The sequence below is a fragment of the Xiphophorus hellerii genome, chromosome 16, assembly GCF_003331165.1.
Source record: "Xiphophorus hellerii strain 12219 chromosome 16, Xiphophorus_hellerii-4.1, whole genome shotgun sequence".
In the NCBI taxonomy this organism is placed as follows: Eukaryota; Metazoa; Chordata; class Actinopteri; order Cyprinodontiformes; family Poeciliidae; genus Xiphophorus; species Xiphophorus hellerii.
Window position 1 is genome coordinate 16,059,513 of NC_045687.1, and position 22,629 is coordinate 16,082,141.

At 38.0% G+C, this 22,629-nt stretch overlaps 1 protein-coding gene across 1 annotated transcript; it reads left to right on the forward strand.

The window, feature by feature from the left end:
* The first annotated feature begins 1,117 nt into the window (after positions 1-1,117).
* xpo6 (exportin 6) lies at positions 1,118-21,902 on the forward strand. The gene is made up of 24 exons (XM_032587000.1): positions 1,118-1,892; positions 2,693-2,783; positions 4,176-4,288; positions 4,902-5,099; positions 5,941-6,100; positions 8,336-8,413; positions 8,560-9,079; positions 10,734-10,860; positions 10,942-11,051; positions 11,161-11,269; positions 11,483-11,575; positions 12,694-12,763; positions 12,850-13,009; positions 13,212-13,304; positions 13,718-13,862; positions 15,637-15,786; positions 15,988-16,177; positions 16,299-16,454; positions 17,069-17,183; positions 17,312-17,483; positions 19,570-19,731; positions 19,868-19,966; positions 20,168-20,398; positions 21,254-21,902. Exons 1-24 carry the CDS (start codon positions 1,890-1,892, stop codon positions 21,353-21,355), a joined length of 3,447 nt encoding a protein of 1,148 aa, XP_032442891.1. The 5' UTR covers positions 1,118-1,889; the 3' UTR covers positions 21,356-21,902.
* Positions 21,903-22,629: the final 727 nt, after the last annotated feature.

Genomic DNA, 22,629 nt, shown 5'->3' on the forward strand with positions numbered 1-22,629 from the left:
TTTCTGACAGAGATAACCTTATTTATGAAACATACTGTATTTTTTTTTCCTAAGCTATAAATAAAAAGTATTGCTATTATCTTTCTATGACTAATAAATTACCTTTTAATGCAGAATATCAGTGTTGACTCAGTTTATCTATTTTGACATCAGCTAAGTGTTTCCCACTCAGTATTTAAGATGATTTGTGTGATTCCCAAGTCAGGTAGTCGACTATTTAAACCACTGTCTTTTTTCCCCAAAGTAAACATAAGTTACATATCAAGTTACACAAGTCACCACAGGTCAGATCTTCCGTTTTATTTTATTGTTGGTTTTTTTTTTTTCGTGTGTGTGAATTTCTTCATTCAATTTTTAGTTTTCAAAATAAAAGTTCCAACATATTTACAATCTAATTTTCCTTCCTGTTAAATGGAGATGCAGATCCTGCACAGTAAATTGATTGATAATGCTTGTTGGGCATCCTTTCATAACTTTTTACTAATTGGCATTGTATAATCGAATTGGGATCCAATTATACTGTATGATATGAAATTAAAATCTGCCTAAATTTAGATAATATTTACAAACTGAACTCAGTTGCAATGAATACAATTTAATTGACGAGATGTTTGTCTGATTAAAATTACAGCACAAAATATTTTGGTGTAAAGATCGCAATAGCAATTTATGGGTTTCCTGACAAAGTAGATTATATGGGTATGGAAGGCAAACAATAAAAACCTTTGCATATATCTTTGCATATATTTTATTGTCAAAGTAGTTATGTTGAAACATAAAAAGTAAAATGTTTTTCTTGTTTTTAATCAATTATATTAAATCTTAGTATATACATTTAATTTTAAATGCTTTTTAAAATTGTGATTTAGATTTACATTTGTATACATAAAAATCAAACAATATTTTTTTTTTCTACAGAAGCCGACATGGCCCAGTTTTAGAGCTTTATCTCAACCATAAATAAGGAGTAATTTATCTCCTTATATTGTAATATTGTTGTAATATTGCTTGCACTCAAAACATGTATGTTGTCAAGTAGACTCTATAGTTTGAAAAATAAAACCGGATTAGGTTTCTTACCCTTTGTGACTTGACAGGAGCTGATTGGGTTGGTTATGTCAAAAGAGGAAGTTGTGAGGCAGACTCCAACCTGACGCTAGCCGCCCTAAGCTTTGAAAAAGGAAATAGCAGGAACAGACGTGTGTAGAGATATTCTATTAATAATTGCACGGTTGTAAGATGAGTGTTCGATATGAATATTAATTTGAGCCGAAATAATAAACCGTAAAGAGAATTCGTCGTGAGCAACGGCCACGGAACCATGCCTGCGGTTGACATTTAAGCTAACGAAAATGATGCCTCCAGCCTTCTAGAAAAGCTAACAGCTTTAGCCGCATCCGCTGCAGCGGTAGCAACTGGGTATTTTGGCGACGAAATGGCAGACTTTGAGCGCTGATTAATGCTTTGTGACTTCAGTGGGATCGAAAGAGGCAAATCTGGCTCTTTGTTTTCGACGAATGGTCGCTCGGTTTGTAGAACTAACGGTAAATGGCGACCTACGACAATGCAGCTAACTTTTAATTTTGAGACGGACTCTTCAACGTTCAGACTGTTTTAACTTGCGAGGTTTTATTACGGAACGGTAAATATACCGGTCGCACTGCAGTCGTTATTTTAAGTAAAACGGCAACTATTTTTGGCCATCGCTGTGTGCAGAGCACCAACCCAGCAGTTGTGCACCATGATAAATGCGGTGTGCGGTTGCGTTAGCCAGAAACACCTTAGCCTGTGTTAGCATAGAATTTACTAGCAACGTACTAATGTTGGCCTATTACGGTCAACTGATCAGCGACTGAACAAACTGAAGGACGCATCTGAGTCAGGCTAACATGGTAAGTACAGATTAATTTGTGTTATTTGTCTATTTCTGTCTTCCTGTTTGGTGTCTGTGCAAAGATCTTTTGAAGTGTGAACCGAAACGGCTCATTAGCTGAATAATTTCGGTGCAGCCTGATTGAAAATCCCACGAATGTCTGTGGTGGTTGTACCATCTAACAGTTTTAGGCCAGGCACTTCTGCGAAATCTGACAGCTCTTTGAGCCATTTCACTGTGCAAGACGCCCGTCTTGCAAAATCTTTGCTTTGCGCAGTGTTTAGCCTCGGCAAGTTGTGGCTTATTTGAGGAATTCAAACCTGCCTGCCAGGTGGACGGCTCTTTATAGACTCCTCGCCTTTGGGCCTAGCTTCTCCTACAACAGAAAACAAGAAAGCAACATTACGTTTTTGATCAACAGGAGTGGGTAAAAAAAAGTGCTAATACTATTATATGAAAACTGACATAGTAGAAGGTAAGACAATTGGATTTGCATGCCTGGACATGCAGAGGAAGTTGCATTTCCATCTCACTAAATGACCCCTCTGAGCACTTGATTCATGTGCGTTTTGTTTGACAAATTCCCTCAAAAGAAATGGACAAATAAATGTTTCTGCTTAATATTGTGCACAAAATATAGTTTGATCATTTTTACTCTGAAGATTTTTGTTGTATGTGCGTGTATATATAGAAATACTTTCATGGAGAAGCTTATCTGGCATGAATGCAGGTTTTTATCTTTTGTTTACCCATTCCTTTCTCAGACTCTTAAGATTAATTTATTGGCTGAATTCACACTATGCTTTTACCATCTCTCAGGCTTCGGATGAATCATCGCTGCGTGCGTTGGAGAACCTGATGACAGAGTTCTTTCATAGCTGCACGACCAATGAGCGGAAACGGGAAATAGGTATGTTCAAATTTACAGAGAAATGTAACAATTCATGGTTTCGTAAAAGGTTGAGATGGGCAATTATCAGATTAAAAATGTGCTAAAAATATGTAGTTCTTTTAAGAATAAGAATAAACCAAATTATGTTTACTAACCCCTAAAACTGTTATTGTTAGGATTTTGCTGACTAAATTATTAGTCACTTTAAATGCTCAATTGGCATTTTTAAGATAGAATTGATCTTAATAGTTTATTGTTTTGCAGTGCAAGTGTACTACTAAATGTAACTTTTGTTGTTAGTCTTATCAACAATGCAATAAATGCAACAAAATATTGTGATAAAATTCAAAGTCGCTCTCTTCTATACCTAGTTTTGACTCAGTCGGAAAAACTATGGAACTTGAGTTTTAGTATTAAGAAAAAAATACACATTTTGACATGAAAAATATCATACTCTGCTATTGTGGGTTCATTCTCTCTATTAAAGAAGCATGTGAAACTTTATAACAAAAAGTTGTCTGCAGGTCAAGTGAGGTCAGTGAAAAGAACATAAAGCAGCTTATAGTCAAACCATAACACTTCATGGTTTTAATCAATTCTTCTGCGTTACAGTTACTGCTCACGATTTTACCAGTAATTGCTTTTGAGTAGCTGAGTAGTTTTTACAAGGTAGAGACACTTCTAATAATTAGTTTTAGAAACTGAAAATAAGTTTGAACATTTTAATACAACTTGAACATGATCATCAGAAAATCATCATTTTTCCCCGTGTCCACTGTAGTTTATCAAAAATAATTTACACTCTCAAGATATTTAGTGTGTCCATACAGGTTCCAGATAATCTCACCACTAGTCGTGCTTTTGCCAAGTTTAGGTGTAGTGAGTAAAATTCGCTGCATTCTTTAAAAAAACAAGCCTGTATGAAGGATATATCCCGTTTAGATTGTCAGTCATGTTGCCTGTAGTTCAAATGTAGGCCATGAGAACCGTTGGTGCACATAGATCCCTCCTACTCATTTCCTGTCGGTAACTCTATGTTGATCGTTGAATAAAGCCAACAGTCCTTGTGAGGCATTAAAAAATGAATTAGGTTTCTAAATAATGTTTTATTGATTTATTTAAAGACAAGCAGCCTCAGTTCATATAACTATCAGGTAAAGTTTTACGATGTTGGACTATTTCATACAGCATATATTTATCTTTCAAAACTCTGGAACCCTAAATGCAATGTTTTACAGAAACAATTGATGCGTTAATATTCATTTTGAGTGATTTGTTTGCTGCCTTTTTTACTTGATGTTAAACATTTCCTGTGTTGCAACATGTTACTTTCAGTTTGTCCCTCGGTAAAGTACTACAAAGTCATCTACCTCTCTAAGATCTGACGCTTACTTCCTTTTTTTTCTGCAGAAGAGCTGTTGAATAACTTTGCACAGCAGAGTGGAGCATGGCGCCACTGCTTGTTCTTCCTCTCCAATACTCGGAATGAGTATGTAATGATGTACAGTCTCACAGTATTTGAAGTAAGTACTAGAGGTGGAAGATCAAAGTTCTTTCTAGAGTCTTCTTCCCTTTAAATGTTTTAGAAAGAAGTTGGTTTTAACAGAAAAGTATTGTTTTATTCATTTGGATGATATACTGTGATCCATTGATGATTTTTGTGGATTTTTACCCACCTATGAAGAAATGAACATCCTCTCATTTTAGTTTGCATCTCATCTCAGGAGGGATTTTGGGCAACACTTCTGTACAGGAACTCTTAAAATCCTTCAAGGTTTTTTTGCAGCTACTTGAAGTTTCAGCTTCTTGCACAGATTTTTCTATAGTTCTTGAGCATTTTATAACAAGCGCCACTTCAGTAAATATCAAATTAGCCAAGTACTGCTATTTTGGCCAATTTTCTACCTTTTTATCGAATGGTAGAACATTTGAAATGCATAGTTTTATAGATTAACAGAAAGTAGTGGGAGCCTATGGTTTTTCTGCAATTTTTGACCTTAAAATGAAAAATGACTACGTTGCACGTAAAACGTTGTTCTTCAATTCAACGACAGTGTTTGTTGAAAAGGCATTGCTAGCATTATTGCATTCTCTTCTTTTGCATCGTTTTGTATAATTGTTGCTGTGTATTTTCAGAATCTGGTGAACAAAATGTGGATTGGATTGGCTTCACAAGACAAGATGGAGATTCGCAGCTGTCTTCCCAAACTCCTACTTGCTCAACACAAGTCCGTGCCGTATTTCATCCGTAACAAACTCTGCAAAGTCATCGTGGATATTGGTCGTCAAGACTGGCCAATGTTCTACCACGATTTCTTCACAAACACCCTTCAGGTGAGCCCTGCCGATGCAAGGTGTCTTGTGTGGTTAGCGGTGTTTGAAGTATGTGAGCTATCAAATGATTTGCCTTCGACAAACATTGCAAAGCCACAGTTTTTTTTATAATAAACATGTGCTCGGGTAATATAAGTAGCTTCAAAAAGCTTACAATGCTTCTTAATCATTTTAGTAACTGAACTCTAGAAAAGGATGCTTGAGTAAATGTGTACTGTACTCCTGTGTTAAAAACACTTTTATTCTGATTTTATTACTTTTTTTTAATTCTGATTCTGTAAATACCATCAATCTTTCAATAAATCCTTTTACCTGGAAAGTGTTGCTCAAAGATTAAAAAAGGGAACTATTTCTAAAGCCATTTCTCCAGTCTTTAATCTGAAGTTTGCAGACACATACCACAAAGTGTGCTACTGAAAATGCACACACAAATCTAGAAAGGGGACTGGGATGTGGTTAGGAATGTAACTCGAGAACAAAGAAGCAAAATTAAACAAAAAATATGATGAGGCGCTTACAATAGATGTTCTACCATTATTTTTTTCTGTGGTTGTCCAAAACCAGTCTCATGTTTACCTTTAAGTTTCCATAAAAGTGACTAGGTTGAAGCAACTTGAACTTTTACATCAAGTTAACTTTTATATTTTCTCACAATTTGAATCAGCTAATTTTCTCAGTGTTTAGATGGAATCTGATTAGAAAACTTTAGCAAAAAGCACTTCAGTGTTTCTGTTTTTAAAAAGACAACAACTTCTAAACGTATTGCAAGTACAACTCAAGTATGACAATGACTTAAGCTGGTGGGCAGAATTTAATAAATCTTTCCAACTGTTGCCATCAGCTGATCCAGACCCCAGCTCTTGCTCCACTGGGTTTGATGATGTTGAAAACCACATCAGAAGAACTTGCTTGTCCTCGAGAAGATCTCAGCGTTGCCAGGAAAGACGAGTTGCGTAAACTGCTGCTGGAGCAGGTGCCAACCGTGCTCGGACTGCTGACCGGTAAGAACTGCAATTGAGATTTTGTGCAACTGTGAACAGATGTGGACTTGTGGCACTTATTAGGCCTGATGAACACCAGAGTTATTCTTTATTTTACAACAGTGCGGTTTCACATTAAAAGCTAATGCTGGAGTGCATTAATGAACAAGCAGCAGGGCAAAGACCAAGGAACAGAAAGAGAAAGTTTTGGAGATTTTAAAAAGGATATAAATCAAAAACTCAAGATTTGGACACACAGCATTAGTGAGTTCGTCATTTGAAAAAGGAAACAGCCAGAGCTGCAATGAACTCGTCATGATCAAAACGTATTTGCACATTGATTTTTGATGGTACTCTCTATTTTTGTGTTGATGCGTTACTAGGCCTGTCACGATAGCAAATTTTGCTCAACGATTAATTGTCTCAAAAATTATTGCGATAAACGATAATATTGTTTGAAGACCTTTTTACACTGATTTAATGGAAATGACATAATAATGCATGCGATTTCCTGCTAAAGATAGATACACTTTATTTTCAAAAGAATATTTAACACTGGACCTGATAAACAAAATAAACAAAACAACCAAAAACAAAATGGATTCTCTGTCTCCATTAACAAAAAACTCACTTGGAAAAAAAAAACTAAACAACATAAAGCCAAAGTGGAAATAAATACTGCATTCAACCAAAAGAGTGCAGATTATGAAGTCTGTATACTATGTGGCCCTTAAGTAATAATTAGATTTAAATAGAGAAGATGGGCAAATCCGACTACCTGATGCAATAGTTCACACTACATGATTTTTTGCTCCTATTTTTCCCCATACAACAATCTTAGAAAGTTGATATTTCTAAGATTGTTTGGTGTGTTACGGTAGATCGTCGTTGCAGCTCCGATCTAAATCAGGGGTTTTCCCCGACTGGGCGCAACGCAGCCTGTTGAATGTGACAGGCAGCCAATCAGAAAGCGAGGATTCTCCTCCTTGTTTTCTTAGGGGAAATTACGGAGGGGAATCCCAAACAGCTGAAACGGCGCAACCCGAAGTCCAGCAGACATTGGAGATGATATGTGGAAACAACATTAATGTTTATTCAACATGCAAAGAATATAGAAATGACAAGAGAAGGAGTTGGAGCGAAATTGCTACCGCAGTTGATAAACCCGGTAACTTTTCAGCTGTTCTTCGTTAACATGACATAAATAGGTTATAATGATTTTCATTCGGTCAGGACTTTACGCTGACACTAGCCACATGCATTGCAGGTAGATTGTAGTAAAGCATTGATTAATGCCTGGTTTTAAATTTAGTTCACTGGACTTGTAGCCATTATTTTGTGCCCATTGTTGGACACCACACGGCAGGAACGAACCCGATCGAACCGTTATACCTAGGATTTCTGTCGGCTAATGTGTAGTCTGTCAGGGTTTGAAAATGGGGCGACAATCGGCCGACAACTCTAAGATCGTGCAGGATAAGATAGTGTGCGCTGGGCTTTACACTAAGTAAAATGAGGAAGGGAGGAGTCAGTGGAGAGCACTGGAGTTGAGCCTTTTTTCATTGGTGTCATTACAGAAAGAGAAAAAGGCCGGAAGAGACGATAATGCCGATAATTAAAATGAAGTCGATAGTTTTAATTTATCGTACGATTAATTGATTTACCATTTATCACGACAGGCCTATGCGTCACATTTAATCTTAATGAAGTTGACTGTAAAATTGTGGTGTGCCAAAATGCGAGCATGAAGTATGAATACTTTTGTATGGCTTTGTATTAGGGCTGGACAATAAATTAATAATGATGTATATTGCGATAGCCGATCAGCATGAATAAATAATATGTCAGATAGAATTTTCAATAATTTCACTGAACCTCGCAGCACTCTGGGCGTTGTAAGCAGAGGAAAGGCTTCAGCCACTCAACCTCTCAGAGCCAGCTAAGCAACCAGCCTGCTCACTGGTTGATTACCTAGCAACAACCCGCTTAGCAACTCGCGCAGCAGCAGTTTCAGGTTTCATCACCATGCCTTATAACTGCTTAAAAATAAAGAATAGCGTGGAGTGAAAACTGTGGACAAAACGGGAAAGGCCATGTCACAATTTAGGCATTATTTCAGATATCTAAAACAAAAAACTAATCAATAATTATTGATATTGACCAATATGGAACACTTAAATTAGGCAAATGTTGGAGTGCAGCTTGTTACTTTTACGTAACTTTTTCATGTATGACTGAACTGGTTGTTTTCCACAGGTATCTTGGAGACTTACTGGGACAAACACAGCGTCATTGCTTCTACTCCACCTCCATCACCCACTTCTAGGGAAAGTGGTAAGTGAATTGTCCTGATTTGTTGTTAGTTTCCTAACAACAATTATGAGATTTCTTTTTCTCATCTTTAACCTGAGTTGTAACATGTCTTTCATCAAGCCGTTTGTAAGTTAACATTACCAATTTTTGTTTCTTTAATGTATCAGTGGAATTGCTGGGCAGTTTGTTTCAGGGCAGCCAATACTCAAAGCTGCTTTGTCAGCCTATGGCTGCGTTGGACAATGAGAGTCATCAGCTCTGTTGTCTTGTTTTGGAGTGCTTGGCTCACCTGTTCAGCTGGATCCCACTGTCCACAAGTATTACACCCACCCTGCTGGCATCCATTTTCCACTTCGCACGTTTTGGTTGCGATCTACGGACAAAGGCCAAGACGGGAGCGCTCATCTCCTCCACTTCTAACGGACCGCTCAACCCTGGGGCTGTGCCAACGACAAACGGGGAGGGTCGAAACGGACAGCAGAGCGAGGTCAATAAGGCGGATCGTGCTCGTCTCGGCGTGCTTGCCATGACCTGTGTCAATGAACTGGTGTCAAAGAACTGCGTGCCAATGGACTTTGAGGAGTACCTGCTTCGAATGTTCCAGCAGACGTTCTTTCTTCTGCAGAGGCTGACGCGAGAGAACAATGCTCATACGGTCAAGAGCCGCTTACAGGAACTCGATGAGAGGTATGCCTCAGTGCAGAAGCAGATTATGTTTTTGCATAAAGTTTGAAAATGTTGGTGTGCTTTCACAGATAAATTGGGTATATTTAGTTTTACTCTAAAACCCATCTAAAACCTGTTTCCCTTTTATGTTCTTGGTAGTCCAGCTATGAGACCCTCTTTCTTTATCTTTGTCATTTTCTGCATGGATTCTTTGAAGCCATGTGTCCTTTTGTCTGAAAAAAGTGTCTTAATATTTATTTACACCATTTATTTTCTTGTCTGAGTTTGACCCTATATCTGTGGTCTGTTGAGAAATAGCTTAAGGATCCAATATGGTTAATACAGACAGTTTTTTATTTTTTAATCTAATCCCCTTTTTTTCCCCAAATGACAGCCTTTCTCTGTTTATGGTAACATGTACCAATTCTGATGTTAGTTTCGTTTCTTATAAAGAATTGACACACACAAAAGAAACTATATAAAAACACATTTTTTCCATAGTTTTCTGGTAATTTTTAATTGTTTTATTTTCAGAAAAAAAGCCAATTTTACATCACCTGTGAGATGGAGCAGTCACTCTAAAGCATGGTTTGCTAACATTTTAGTGATTAGCAAGGTTAGCGTAATTAGCATTTCTTATGTATGCCCAAGAAAACGCAGACCCTTATATTGAAGCTGTTATCTGGTAAAAGCTGCCAGCAATTTGCTATCCAGGGTATGAATTCAGACTGTGGTCGAAAGATAAAATGGATAAAACAGAGAGACTTTAATCTACTCCCACTAAATTCTTGTGCTTTCTGTTGAAATATTTCTCTTTTCATAATTTCTTACAGCCTGTTTGCTTCCTCTGACTTGAGTACAGGATGTAATGGCAGCCACACTAGCGAGTGCTGCTGTTAACGGTGACCTGGAATCGCTCCAGCTTTCATTAATTATTTTTAAACCAAGTTTGGGAAAAGTCAGCAGAGTTGTGTTAGAGCTGTAGTCAAAAGAAAAACATAATATTGAATTAAGCAACCAATAAATATATGATTGACAACATTCAGGGGGAAAAAACTGCAGCCTTTCAGTGTCCGTAGCCTAACTTAACTGTCTCTTACATTTACATCCTCTATCTTTCTTTTCTTCAGGATTGTTTATCAAACAGACTTTCGATGTGGTTTGACAAAGATGTGTTCGTGGTTTCCATTCAGAATGGAAAATAGAACATGGCCAGCTAGCTCTATGGTTTTATATTAACATAAACTAGATGATGCTGTGAAGCAACTTCTAACCACAGATTATATTACCTTGCAGACATATAGCTACCTCTTAATATTTGTAACATTACAACCACATGTGTCAATTACTCTAAAGATTTGTGTGACAGACCAAGCGGAAGGAAAAAAGCGCATTGTTTTCAGAATTTTTTTTCAAATGACAATTGAAAAAGTGTTGCGAGCATATGTATTGTTATACATTAAATCAAACTCAGTGCAGCCAATTCTTGCTAAGAGAGATTCAGAGATAGGCCAGGAAAGAAGTCATGGAGAACTTTGTTTCCCATCATCAAAATGCAAATTGATTACATTAAAGGTTTTAACAAGGCAAGATGATCAGGTTCTATGAATACTTTTGCTAATAACTCTTCATGTAGTGAATGTCTTGTATTAATGAAGTCTTTGTAATCTTGCAGTTACTTGGAAAAGTTTACAGATTTCCTGCGCCTGTTTGTGAGTGTTCACTTGAGACGGATCGAGTCAAGTCCTCAGTTTCCAATTGTGGAGTTTCTGGGTCTGCTTTTCAAATACACCTTCAACCAGGTAAAGGTGGTTTCATCAGTAATCATCATGTTTATAATTGCTACAGAGCTTATTTACGCCTTCTCATCCTTGAATTGACAGCCTACACATGAGGGATACTTTGCTTGTTTGGACATTTGGAGTGTGTTTTTGGATTTTCTGACGACCAAAATAAAAAGCAGACTCGCTGACAGAGAAAGTGTACTTAACAGGTAAGGTCTGATCAGCTGCAAACGGCACGTCAGAGTCAGACAGATGTTTTTAAAAATGTTTTTATCCTTATTTATTGTGATTAAATTACATTCACGTGGGGTTTGACAGGTACAAAGATGCCTTAGTTCTTCTGCTGAGGGAAATTCTCAATCGCATTCAGTTCAGATTCAACCAGGCCCAGTTGGAGGAGCTGGACGATGAGACTCTGGATGATGATGTAAGAATATTTAACAAATGTAAATGCATGTCATGAATTGTTGTTCTGACGTTCAATTGGCTATATGGTGTCACCCTGTATTAGCAGATGGTTTAGATTTAAGATGTATAGTGTTATTATCATGATGATCCATGAACTCCTTTGACGTGTTATGAAGACATATCTCTCCCTTATTTCAAAGCCTGAATGTTCTTCTTCATTCCATCACTATAGCAACAGACAGAGTGGCAAAGGTACCTACGTCAGAGTCTGGAGGTGGTTGCCAAGGTGATGGAACTGCTGCCATCCCATGCATCTTCTACCCTGGTAAGATATTTGACTTTAAGCAAATTTGGTCAATGGGAAAGTCTGTAATTAAACCTAAATAAGTTTTAAATCTCCTCTCTGATCCAAGTGTTCCGCTTTTACTTTGAAAGGAATTGCTGTGCATTTCCCCCCTGAGTTGCTACATCAATAATCATGTGTGAATCTGCATGAGCTGAAGAGCTTGGGAGATTGTGAGAAGTGATAACATTTAGCGTATTTTAAGTATGCATATTGTTGCTTTGTACTCTTAAAAACCATAACAAGAGCAGCGCTGCTGTGTTTACCGGAGCTTCTACAGATGAAGCATTTTGTCCCGTTGGAGTTCGGCTGTTTGCTGAAAGTGGTTATGATCCAGAGAAATGGATAACAAGTTAATAGAAAAAACAAGGTGCAGTTGCTCTGGGAGGATCATCTGCTAAACTCCTAATGCAAAGCAAACTTTGGATGCAAAACTTAATATTTAGATTTTCTCTTTTAGAGTAAATTTTACTACATACTAGGCAAGCACAGTATCATAATCTAGAAAAATATGCATTTTTTTTTCTGACACTTTTTTTATTTTGTCATTACATGATTTCCCCACCATTCCATTAGGTTTTGCATATTAATTACTAAATTATTCCTGGTGTGGTCCGTGAAGTGAAGCTGGAGTCCAGTAGACTCGTCAAGTACATCATAGATATTCACAGTGTGAATGCATAGCAAATGAAATATATCCTGCCAAATATTGCATCCATTCAGTTCATTAAGATTATAGACGCACATTAAAAGCTGTATGTTCCATGTTGCGACTGCTTTATGGTCATGGCTTATTTACCCGGCTCAAAACATTGGCTTTGAATTGCGTTACCTTTGAAATAGTTCCTTTTTTAACCCACTTCCTCCAGAGAGACATTTTACTGTGTATATTTACTTCAGACTCTTTATTCTGTGTGCTTTTCTTACAATTGTGTTCTGTCCTTATCTGGTAAATGCAGGTTTTGATGCATATTCAGCCTAAGATGATAAAACTTTAAACTATACTTAAAAAGCACTTCTTTTCTTGTTGTCACACGACTGTTAATTTGACATATGCACTTTTTCCAAAAGTCTTATTTATTCCTACTTTGTCTTTCAAGTTTCCAGTCCTGCAGGAAAATTTGGACGTGTACCTGGGGTTGCGGCAGTTTATCGTCACCACTGGCTCGAGTACGTACAGCGTGAAGCATTTCTGAAGTTCATTGACTTGGTTTGAGTGTCATTACTGAACGATAATGATGTAATTTTACTTTTAGGCCAAAGACTGAACATTACAGCAGAGAATGACTGTCGCAGACTCCACTGTTCTCTCAGGGACCTCAGCTCGCTGCTACAGGCAGTGGGACGCTTAGCTGAGCATTTCATTGGAGAGGTGTTTGCTGCACGCTTCACTGATGCTCTGGCCGTGGTGGAGAGGTCCGTGCTTTATGTTTTCTAAAACGGGGAGTCAAGAGTGCTAACATTAATAAACACCTTTGCATATGAAACAGTTCCTTTCTTTTACACTGAATGTGCCAACAGCTCAGTGTGGTTTATACTTTTCAAATGTTTTTATCCATTTTTGTGGTGTTTTTATGAAATATTGAGCATATGATGGATAATTTGCTTCCTCTCTTAGGTTGGTTGAAGTGACTTGCTATGGCTCCCAGACCAGCCTTTATGACCTGGAGACAGCTGTGCCTTCTGTGCTCAAACCTGACCTCACCGACGTGTGAGTATCACATGTCATATTGCAATTGGCTCCAAGCACTGCTGGCTTACCAAACGCAGTGCTGCAGCTCGAGAGAAGCTGAGCTGAGTGTGAATAGTCAAAAATGCTGGCGTGAATTCAAATTTTGCGGACTGTGAATATATGAAAATGCTGAAAAGCCACCCCAACAGCTTGCAGAGTAGGAGCAGCGGGGGAGTTGGTTCCTGTTTAGAGCAGCTTTGAGTTTGCAGAATAAACATGTTTCCCGCTTAAAATTTTCAATCATCTCTCTTCTCAATCCTAAGGTGTTCTTGCTTTATATGTTTTGTCTTTTCTTGATCATTTTTAGTGTTGATCAGTTATGTTGGACCCTTTAGGGCTCAATCAGATCCTTCCAAAAGTGTTTCATTCTCTTCTGTTTTTCTTTCTTACAGACATGCGCAGGCTCTGGCTGCTTTGCAAGCCTATTCCCACTGGCTCGCTCAGTTCTACAGTGAAGTCCACAGTCAGAACCAGAGCCAGTTTATCAACCTCATCACTTCTGCAGTAAATGCTAGCAGCCCACTCATCACAACTAAGGTACATCAAACGGATGTATTCTTTCTTTTAGATTTATAAGGATGTAAGGATTTTTTTTAATTTATGTTTTGTCATGGCTGCCCTAAATGTGTTTTACCAGATTGTACATACATGTAGTAGTTTTATTTATTTATTTATTTTTTTTGCAAGAATATTTGACATACGTCCTTCCAAAAACAATTGGCTGCTCTTTATTCAATAAAAATGTTCTTTTTCTAACATTTCACACAACATTTGATTGTTGCCTTTTTTCGTGTGGGTGACAGATCAGACTTTTTTTATTTTGCTATGATTGTGCTTCAAGTTTGTCAGCGCCAGATTGATATTCCCATGGTTGTGTAGTAATTTAAGAAAATTAAAATTGCCATTGTTTTTACCCTTTTATATTTAATTACTTTTAATAAGACTTAGTAAAAATGTAGAATAAACCCCTGCCAAGTTTAGCAGGAAGTTTAGACTTTTATAACTGAGGGAAAAGCATAGGAATCTATTTTTAGCAAGCTGGCCAACACTGTGCAGCATCTGGTGGAGTAGGGAGTTTAGTGTGTTGGCATGTGCGCCACACCGCAGTTAAACCTCAAGTCATTCCGGCACTGACACAACTTAAAGTCTCATTAAAAGGATAAGAGCTCTCTAAATTCCTTAATGTGAACCGTCTGAGAATCGATGTAAATTGCAATGTTTCCTTAGAGATTTGCTCATTCGTCAGCCATCTATTAAATGCATTATGAGGAAGTATATGGGTTTGAATAACGCAGTTTGACAAAAATAAACTGCTTTCGAATATGAGATTTTTCAAAAAGATTTTTAATCACCGTGCATTTTAACTGTAGCAGTGTTAGGGAAGAGGAAACTGGTGTGGTTAGTTGTTCCTGGAGCACATTAGCTGGCAACGTCACATGCCAGGCTGGTAAATCTAACAGCTACAACAGTAGTATTATTGTTTATAGAAATGCATACTAGCAACTTATAATTTACATTATTAATTAGTCATGATTACGCTCACAAGGTGATTTTAATTACAAAATGTTGTTTGTCATTCCTGTCTATGTTGGATCTGTTATAAAAATGGTTAAATTGGAGTCTCTTATGTTGGTGTGTATATGTTTATAGCTATTTCTAATGATAATAACTGAAGCTAACTGAGACCCGGTCATAAAAACAAATAGTTTCATGTTGCAGCAGTGGTTTGCTAATGAGGAAGCAACACATCAAAACTACCAACCTGAGCTTGAACCTTAACGCATAAAAAATAACTCTAGGTATTCCACTTACCGGCCCTTCCAGTTTTGGGAATTAGTTGTTAATGTTTCTCTAACAACAGCCAAAAACACAAAATGTTTGTCCCTTGCCTTATATGTTTCATCATTTTGTTGTCATACTCACTTTCCCTTTTGTTATCTCATGTTTAATCTCTGATGTAGCGATCTGATTTTGTAAACTTCAGGCTGTAGAACAGGATCAGTTGTTTTTGTTGCCAACCTTAACTCTTTAACTCAGCCCTTTGTCAATCTTTTGGTCGGAAGTGGTGGAGCAAGTTCCTGACTAAAAACAAAAACGCAGTGAAATCAGACCAAAATAAACTTTTGTTCCAAGGCGCAAATGAAGCCGAACACAGCTGTGGGAGGATGTGTAAAATTGACACTTTATCTCGGATTATTAGGTTTAAAAATGAACAATTTCACCTCCTACAAAAACCTCGTTTGGAGTAAACAGTCCTGTGAGCTGTTGCTTACAATTGTTTTCAAATTTTCACTATGCTAAATAACTCCAGGTACCTGAGAAGTTGCTGCTCTCTGCCAGCCATCTGATGGTTTCCATCACCGCTACAGTGAGGCCGGTGTTTCTGGTCACTTTGCCAGCCATTCAGAACATCTTCAACCGGATTACTACAGAGAATCAGAGCCAAAGACTTCCCCAAGAGGTAAACTTAGCTCATTTTATAGAACATTTATATAACGTCATTTTCTTATTATGCAGCATTTGTTTTGGAAACCGTCTTCTGCGTCTCGTACAGCTGCAGATTACAGTTGACTATTTTATTTCTGGTCTTAAACGATGAAACGTTCTTATAAATCTTTTCAGGAACTGAAATAACCAACGTGTCTGTCTGTGTTTTGTCCAGGCTCACATGTTCGTGTGCAGAGCTTTGTCCAACATGCTGTTGCTTCCATGGCCAAACTTACCGGAGAGCGAGCAGCAGTGGCAAACGCGCTCCAACAGCCACGCCAGCCTTGTGGCCTCGCTCACTAGGGAATATCGCATTTTAAGAGGAACGGTGAACATTAGTCCACGACAGCCGGGCCTGGATAATGGTCGGTGTATCTCCTGCTTGTTCTGTTAGAAAAAGTTACGATGCCTTCTTTTTTTTCTTTTTTCTTTTTCTTCGTAAGTCATCTTTCTAATGTTTTCTCCCTACATTCGCCTCCTCTGCAGTGAAAGCAGTGATACAGCAGACTCTGCCTGTGCTCAGGGATATAGTCGACAGCATTTCGAGTGAATCCACAAAATCCCGTCAGATCTGTTACCAGAGTCTTCAGGAGTCTGTCCAAGTGACTCTTAACCTGTTCCCGGTTTTCATTCAGCAGCCAGGTGTGTTGGTCAAACATGGCTTCAAAAAATTGACAACAGTAAAGACTGTTGGCTCGCAAAAATGACTGATTTTAATCCTCACCATCTAGTTCTGCTGACACAATGCGAACATTTGAATCAGGCGTGTTTTGCATGATGGGGGGGTTGAATTATCCAGTGTACTTGCCAAGCATGGTGTGCATGCACAACCGGTGGATGCCTCTTCTTCTTAATTCGGATATACAGTATCCTATGTAGCTTAGCTGTTTAAAGTGGTTTTTGTTTAAGTCATCTTAATATTTGTAGAGTTTACAGAAAACTTCTTTTATTCAAACTTCATGCAAATGAACCGTTTGTTTATTAAAAACACTTAAATATATGCAGCTATCGGTCACTTTTACCAATAGCCACTTCTAAGTTCTGCTTACCCAAGTTTAAATTAATTAATTTACATATTTCACCAGCTAAAGATTATTACTCAAGTTTATAATAACTCTTTTGAATCAGCTTGTAAAAGACATATTAAGACAAGTACCATGATGAAGTGTTCTGAAAGTAATGCTAAAAATAATTTCAGTAATCTCTTTTAAGCTCTCCGACTTCTGCTTTTGTGATCATCTCTTCTTCTGTTGCAGATGTGACAGACGAGATGCTGGCCTTCTTCTTGACTCTGTTTCAAGCGCTGCGAGTCCAAATGGGTGTTCCTTTCACGGGGCAGATCATTCACACTTTCCTCAGCATGTTCACGAGGTAAAAATGAAAACTTAACATCAGTTTTGGTTAAAAAAAAAAAAACGTATCAGTGTTTTATCAGGGAGTTTATGAATACATCCCGTTTGATTGGAAATATTAAGTGACTTGATGCGATGCCTCCTCAGGGAGCAGCTGGCTGCCAGCATCTTGCAGGAAGGCAGCGCCGGATGCAGGGTGGTGCAGAAGTTCCTGAAAATTCTGCAGGTGGTGGTGCAAGAACCCGGTCAAGCTTTCAAGCCCTTCCTGCCCAGCATCCTGTCACTGTGCATGGAGCAGGTCTACCCAGTGGTGGCAGAGGTCAGTTGGTATTTGGAAAAAGTCACTCTTGACTTTAAAGGCCCCCACATACTCGGGCGTACTGTGCGCATTCCATGAATGGTGTGGACTGTCCGCGGACGGTTGGGTCTTCATACTCGAGCGTACTTGATTACCTAAAATTCTCTCGTGACAAATTCCTTTATTTCACACAATCCTAATGAGAACTAGCAAGTTTGATGAACTATTTGGGTGCCTAGCTCTGTTCCTTCTCCATCTGGGAAGCCTTAACTCACCTCTCAGTGCGGGACAGAGAATGACAGTCACCTGTCGGTTCATCCGGCAAAGACGGTGAACCGCTGCCCGGAGCCAGTGCAGCATCCTACTGTGGGAAGAGGAGCAGCAGGAGACTGCGGTGGCTTTAGCTGTAATCAGGGATTCATTCAATAAGCTTTGTTTATTATGTTCCAAAAGCACAATTGTGATCGGTGTAATAATTTGTGCAACAATTGAAAATGAGCACGATCATCCTTTCCTTGCCGTTGTTCGAGGAGGAAAAAAAAAAAAAAGTCAGACTCAACTTATCGGACCACCCCTCTGCTCTGCTGCTGATAAAGAAGTCTGGGATGATGTCGTTTTTTGTTCTTAGAATTCTGCATAACTCACCATGTCAATATTTGCGTGGATATATAAAGCCTGTTGCTGTTAAGCATTTTCGCTTACGTGTCTCTCACGTCCCCGTGACAACTTTATGTTGACTGTTATCATGTTGATGTCAACTTTGAAACGACATGAACTCATAAAACCCTTTTTCTCAAACGTATCAGCCCGGTGTCACATGAAAACCAGTTTGATGTGAACACTGTTTCCACCGGGTAGTTTAATGTGCCACAACGAGTACGCGGTGATAAAAATCTATCCTTGCGCGGACGTCCGCTTCAAGTCCGCGCGGACCTCTGCGGACTGAAGTGCGCCCGAGTATGTTGGGGCCTTTACTCTCCTCTTTTTCTGCATGGAGCAGTTCTACTTGATGTGAGGATTTCTCGCCTCATTTTACACTGTAGGCAGAGTGTTATTAACTGACTAACCATGTGTTTGGTTGCCATGACAAACTCTTTTTTTTTTTTTTTTTTTTTTTTTGCAATGCGTTACTGTTAATTAGGACATCATTTTGTCCAAACTAAATGAGAAGTGAGAAATGTGAAGCAGTGATGTTGCACCAGGTTTCAGAACCACCAGGGGGCATCATTTTCTTCAACAATGCCAAACGTTTAAAAAAAGCTGAATTCTGCTGATTTTTAATTGTTTTATAAATTCTAACTAGAATAAAAAAATTGACCAGTAAAAACAAGAAAATAATAATTAGTCTGTTTAGAATTTGCTTCGTGGTTTCTGCTTGTCGTGGGCTCAGAGACGGTATTCCACATATCTCAGTCGCAACAAGTGGTTAGAAATTTGTTGCAATTTCTTGTTTGTATCATCTCAAACATCCCGCCTGTTCTTTTACCTCTTGCACCAGGGAGGCGGTTTCTGTTCATATATCTGCAACTCGCCCTTTCAAAGTTACTTCAGTCCTTCTTTCCCTTTCTGACACCCGGTTTCTTCAACACATCTAGACACCTAAATGGGTCGAGTTGCTGTCATGTCATTGGCTGATCACTTTTAGTTTTTTTTAGTTTTTTTAAAGCTTTTGAAGAGGTGTACCTAATAAAGTGGCTGACTGTGTCCTACTGTGTTTGTCATTTTTCAGGACTGTAACTAATTCTGTCAAAGTGACAAAATATTGATTAATATAATAAAGTTGTTATCTGTTGCTCAGTAATTTAGCTTATTTTGTTTCTCAGGATATCCATCAATTGTTTGAGCTACAATATGAACACACAGTATTTTGTATTGTTTGTAACGGTGAAGATGACTTCCTCTGCTTAACCTAAAGGGGTAAAGAGTGAAAGTTATGAGGTTGAAAATGCTCTGAGGGTCAACTGAATATATCTAAAACCTTATTGGTTGAAAATGTCGTCGTTCTTCTTTGAAGTCCTGGAACAGCATATAAAGTCTCATACTAGATAATGGAGGTAAAAACAAATCCTTGACCTGATTTTCTGACTTTATGATTTCTCTTGCACAGCGATCCTCGCCGGATGTCAAGGCAGAAATGTTTGAGTTGCTTTACCAAATACTTCACCAAAACTGGAGGTACTTCTTCAAAACCTCAGTCTTAACGAGTGTGCAAAAAGGAGGCGTCGACGACACCATGGAGAACGAGGCCCAGTTCACAGCAGCCATGCAGGTGTGTTTGTGTAGATCCCATTAATCAGTACAGCAACTAAAAGAAGAGATTCAATTTTAGGGATTTGAGTTTTGCAACTGTTCCGCCTCATTTGCATCTGATTCACTTTCTGTTCTTTGTTGAACTATCTTGTCAGGCTTTTGGACAGTCCTTCCTGCAAACTGATATCCACATCTTCAAGCAGAATCTGTCGTATCTGGAGTCACTTAACAGCAAGCACAAGTTGTACCACAGAGTACGTCCAGCTTTTCTTCCAACCTTTACATCTTTAAGTAACAAAGAACACACAGAGAAGGGAATATATCGCAACATATTTCAATATCTAAGAGAAGTAAAACTTGAATAATATTCAAAGAATGGAAAACGGTATATATGATAGTATATATATTTATTTATTTTATTTTGATTTATTTATTTTTTTATTGTTAATCTCCAGAAGCTTTTCCGGACCTCGATGCTCTTCCACTTCATCAACGTGCTCCTCCAAGTCCTTCTGCACAAAAGTCATGACCTCCTGCAGGAGGAAATAACCCTGGCCATTTACAACATGGCCTCTGTTGACTTCGATGCCTTCTACTCGGTTTTCATGCCGCAGTTCCTGAATGGTTGTCAAGGTGTGGACAGCAATCAGCGGGCCGTTCTCGCACGCAACTTCAAGCTGGAACAGGTAAAAAAAAAAAAAAATTAAGATAAAATCACTTTAACTCACCACTTTCTGATGCACATTTTCTTTAGAATGGGGGTGAATAAACAAGGTTTTTTTTCCATCCTAGCTGCCATCTTAGCTTGTCTTAGCACAAACCTCAGTGTTTCACTGAAGTAGTTTTACTTTTCTAGTCTTGTTTTGTTTTATACAAATGAATTTGTGAAAAACCCACAAATTCATTCAATTATTCAAATGAATTTGTATTCATTTTGTATAATGAATACAAATAGTATTTGCCACACTATATCTGCCAAATAGTGTGGCAGATGTTTGTTTTTTTGCTTTTCTTGCCCTGCCTCTTTTTGTACAGAAAAATATTTAATAAAATACCAGTGGCGAGAAAACATTTTCCACACTGGGGTCCATACATTGTTTCATACTGTGTTTGTTGTCGTTTACAAAAGTTAGGTATTAGAAATGCAATTCAGGTGATATGGACAGATAATGGTGCTTTTTTTCCCCTTTGCATTCACTTATACCACAATAAATAAGGTGCTATTTAAACACCATATTAACATTTCACTTTGTCATCATAAGACTTCACATGTTCACTCTTTTGAATCAGCAGCTCCTCCTACGTTCTTCACTCTCAGCGGGATTGTAATTGAAAACACTAACTAACATCAAGACATTGTTTTTCATCGTTCAGTAACAAAACGATATGTGTTTAGTATTGCATTCCACTTCAGAAAATCCGCCTTTTGTCACATAAAAATGGACTTTTAAAGGACAAAACACTTTTGAGTCGAGTCTTTGTATCCTTAAAGCATTAATTCGACGATCAGTGAATGAATTTGTTTTCCACCTTTACTCCAGGACCTGCCCTCATTCACTCAAAGCGTGCAGAGACTGGTGAACGACCTCCGCTACTACAGACTGTGTAACAGTAGTTTGCCCACTGGCACCATCAAGCTATAGCAGAGCGACTGCTTGAACCACTCCACCTGTCCGCTGTGATCTTCAAAGACTGCCTGTGCTGACCACTCTGACCAACACTCCTCCACTTTGGCTTCGCCACACTCAAAGCAACGGCAAGGAGCAACACACACATTTCTTGGTTGAGTAGCGGGAGGGTGAGCATGCTGCTGATTTTTTTTTTTTTTTTTTAATTATTATTTCTACTGTAAAAGGTTGGCACATTGGTCTTTCTCTGTGAGCAGTGTCCTCCTTTAGTGTCTTGCCAATGAACATTTGATGAGGAAATGTAAACCTGGTCTGCAGTTAGCATCTGCGCAGACCTGGAGCTGTCTGAGCCAGGCCTTCTCTCCCATTCTGCTGCAATAAAGCTGGGCTGGGACTGAGCACTTTCAACTCATTATGAGTTTTTTTAAATGTCTGCTTTTATTCATATTTGCCTTTTTCATCTCCAAAGGAGACAGAATCTCGACTTAAGATCTTTCATATCATTCCATTCTGAAGACGTGAAAACTGCTTGATTTAATAAATTGCTTTTTTTTTTACTACAGCTTGTCTTTTTTTTTGTTATTATTTCTGGGACTTGTCTGTTTAGTGTTGATGTCATAGTAATGGTGGTTTTAACACTGCAAAAACACAATCGTAACTATTTTTGTTTAATTTCTAGTGAAACCTCGCTACCTTTCAATAAGATACAGGCTTGTTTTAAGTTAGTAATTCCTTAACATTGATTAAAAAAAATACTATTTCCATTGGCACATTGTTTCACTTTTAATATGAGGAAAAATGTTTTGTAATAAATGAAATAATCTTCCAGTGGACTTAAAACAAGCTCTGATATCTTGCTGAAAAAGTGAATTAGTTTTGTATTATTTCAAGTGTACTGAGAGATTTGCACTAGAAAGTACACCAAAAATACTTGGGAAAATTTTGTGTAATATAAATATATAATATTATCATCAGTAGGTGACTTTTAAACCAGGATGAAATGAAAATGAAATTTCTTTGGGAACAGAACTGCCACACTGTCTAAACTGAATTTATTTTTATTTATTTTTTTAACAAATATTGTTACAGATTCAATTTAACTTGTCTAATACTGGAGCATTTCAACTTCGCTAATTTTAATTCACAAAAAAGAAACAGTTGTTGAGACACTTTTGCATATCAGCCTTCTGTTTCAGTGATGTGGGAAAATATGCAGACTGAGGGAAAATAACAGCATGCCACCTTTTTTTTAAACAAATGACTTGGCATACCTAATTTCATCTCCACCT

What these genes read in the sequence shown, in the direction of transcription:
- xpo6 (XM_032587000.1), top strand. An exon ending in GGTTTTCATTCAGCAGCCAG is followed by an intron (nt 16,455 to 17,068) that starts GTGTGTTGGTCA and finishes CTTCTGTTGCAG; the next exon opens with ATGTGACAGACGAGATGCTG. An exon ending in AGTTCACAGCAGCCATGCAG is followed by an intron (nt 19,732 to 19,867) that starts GTGTGTTTGTGT and finishes CTATCTTGTCAG; the next exon opens with GCTTTTGGACAGTCCTTCCT.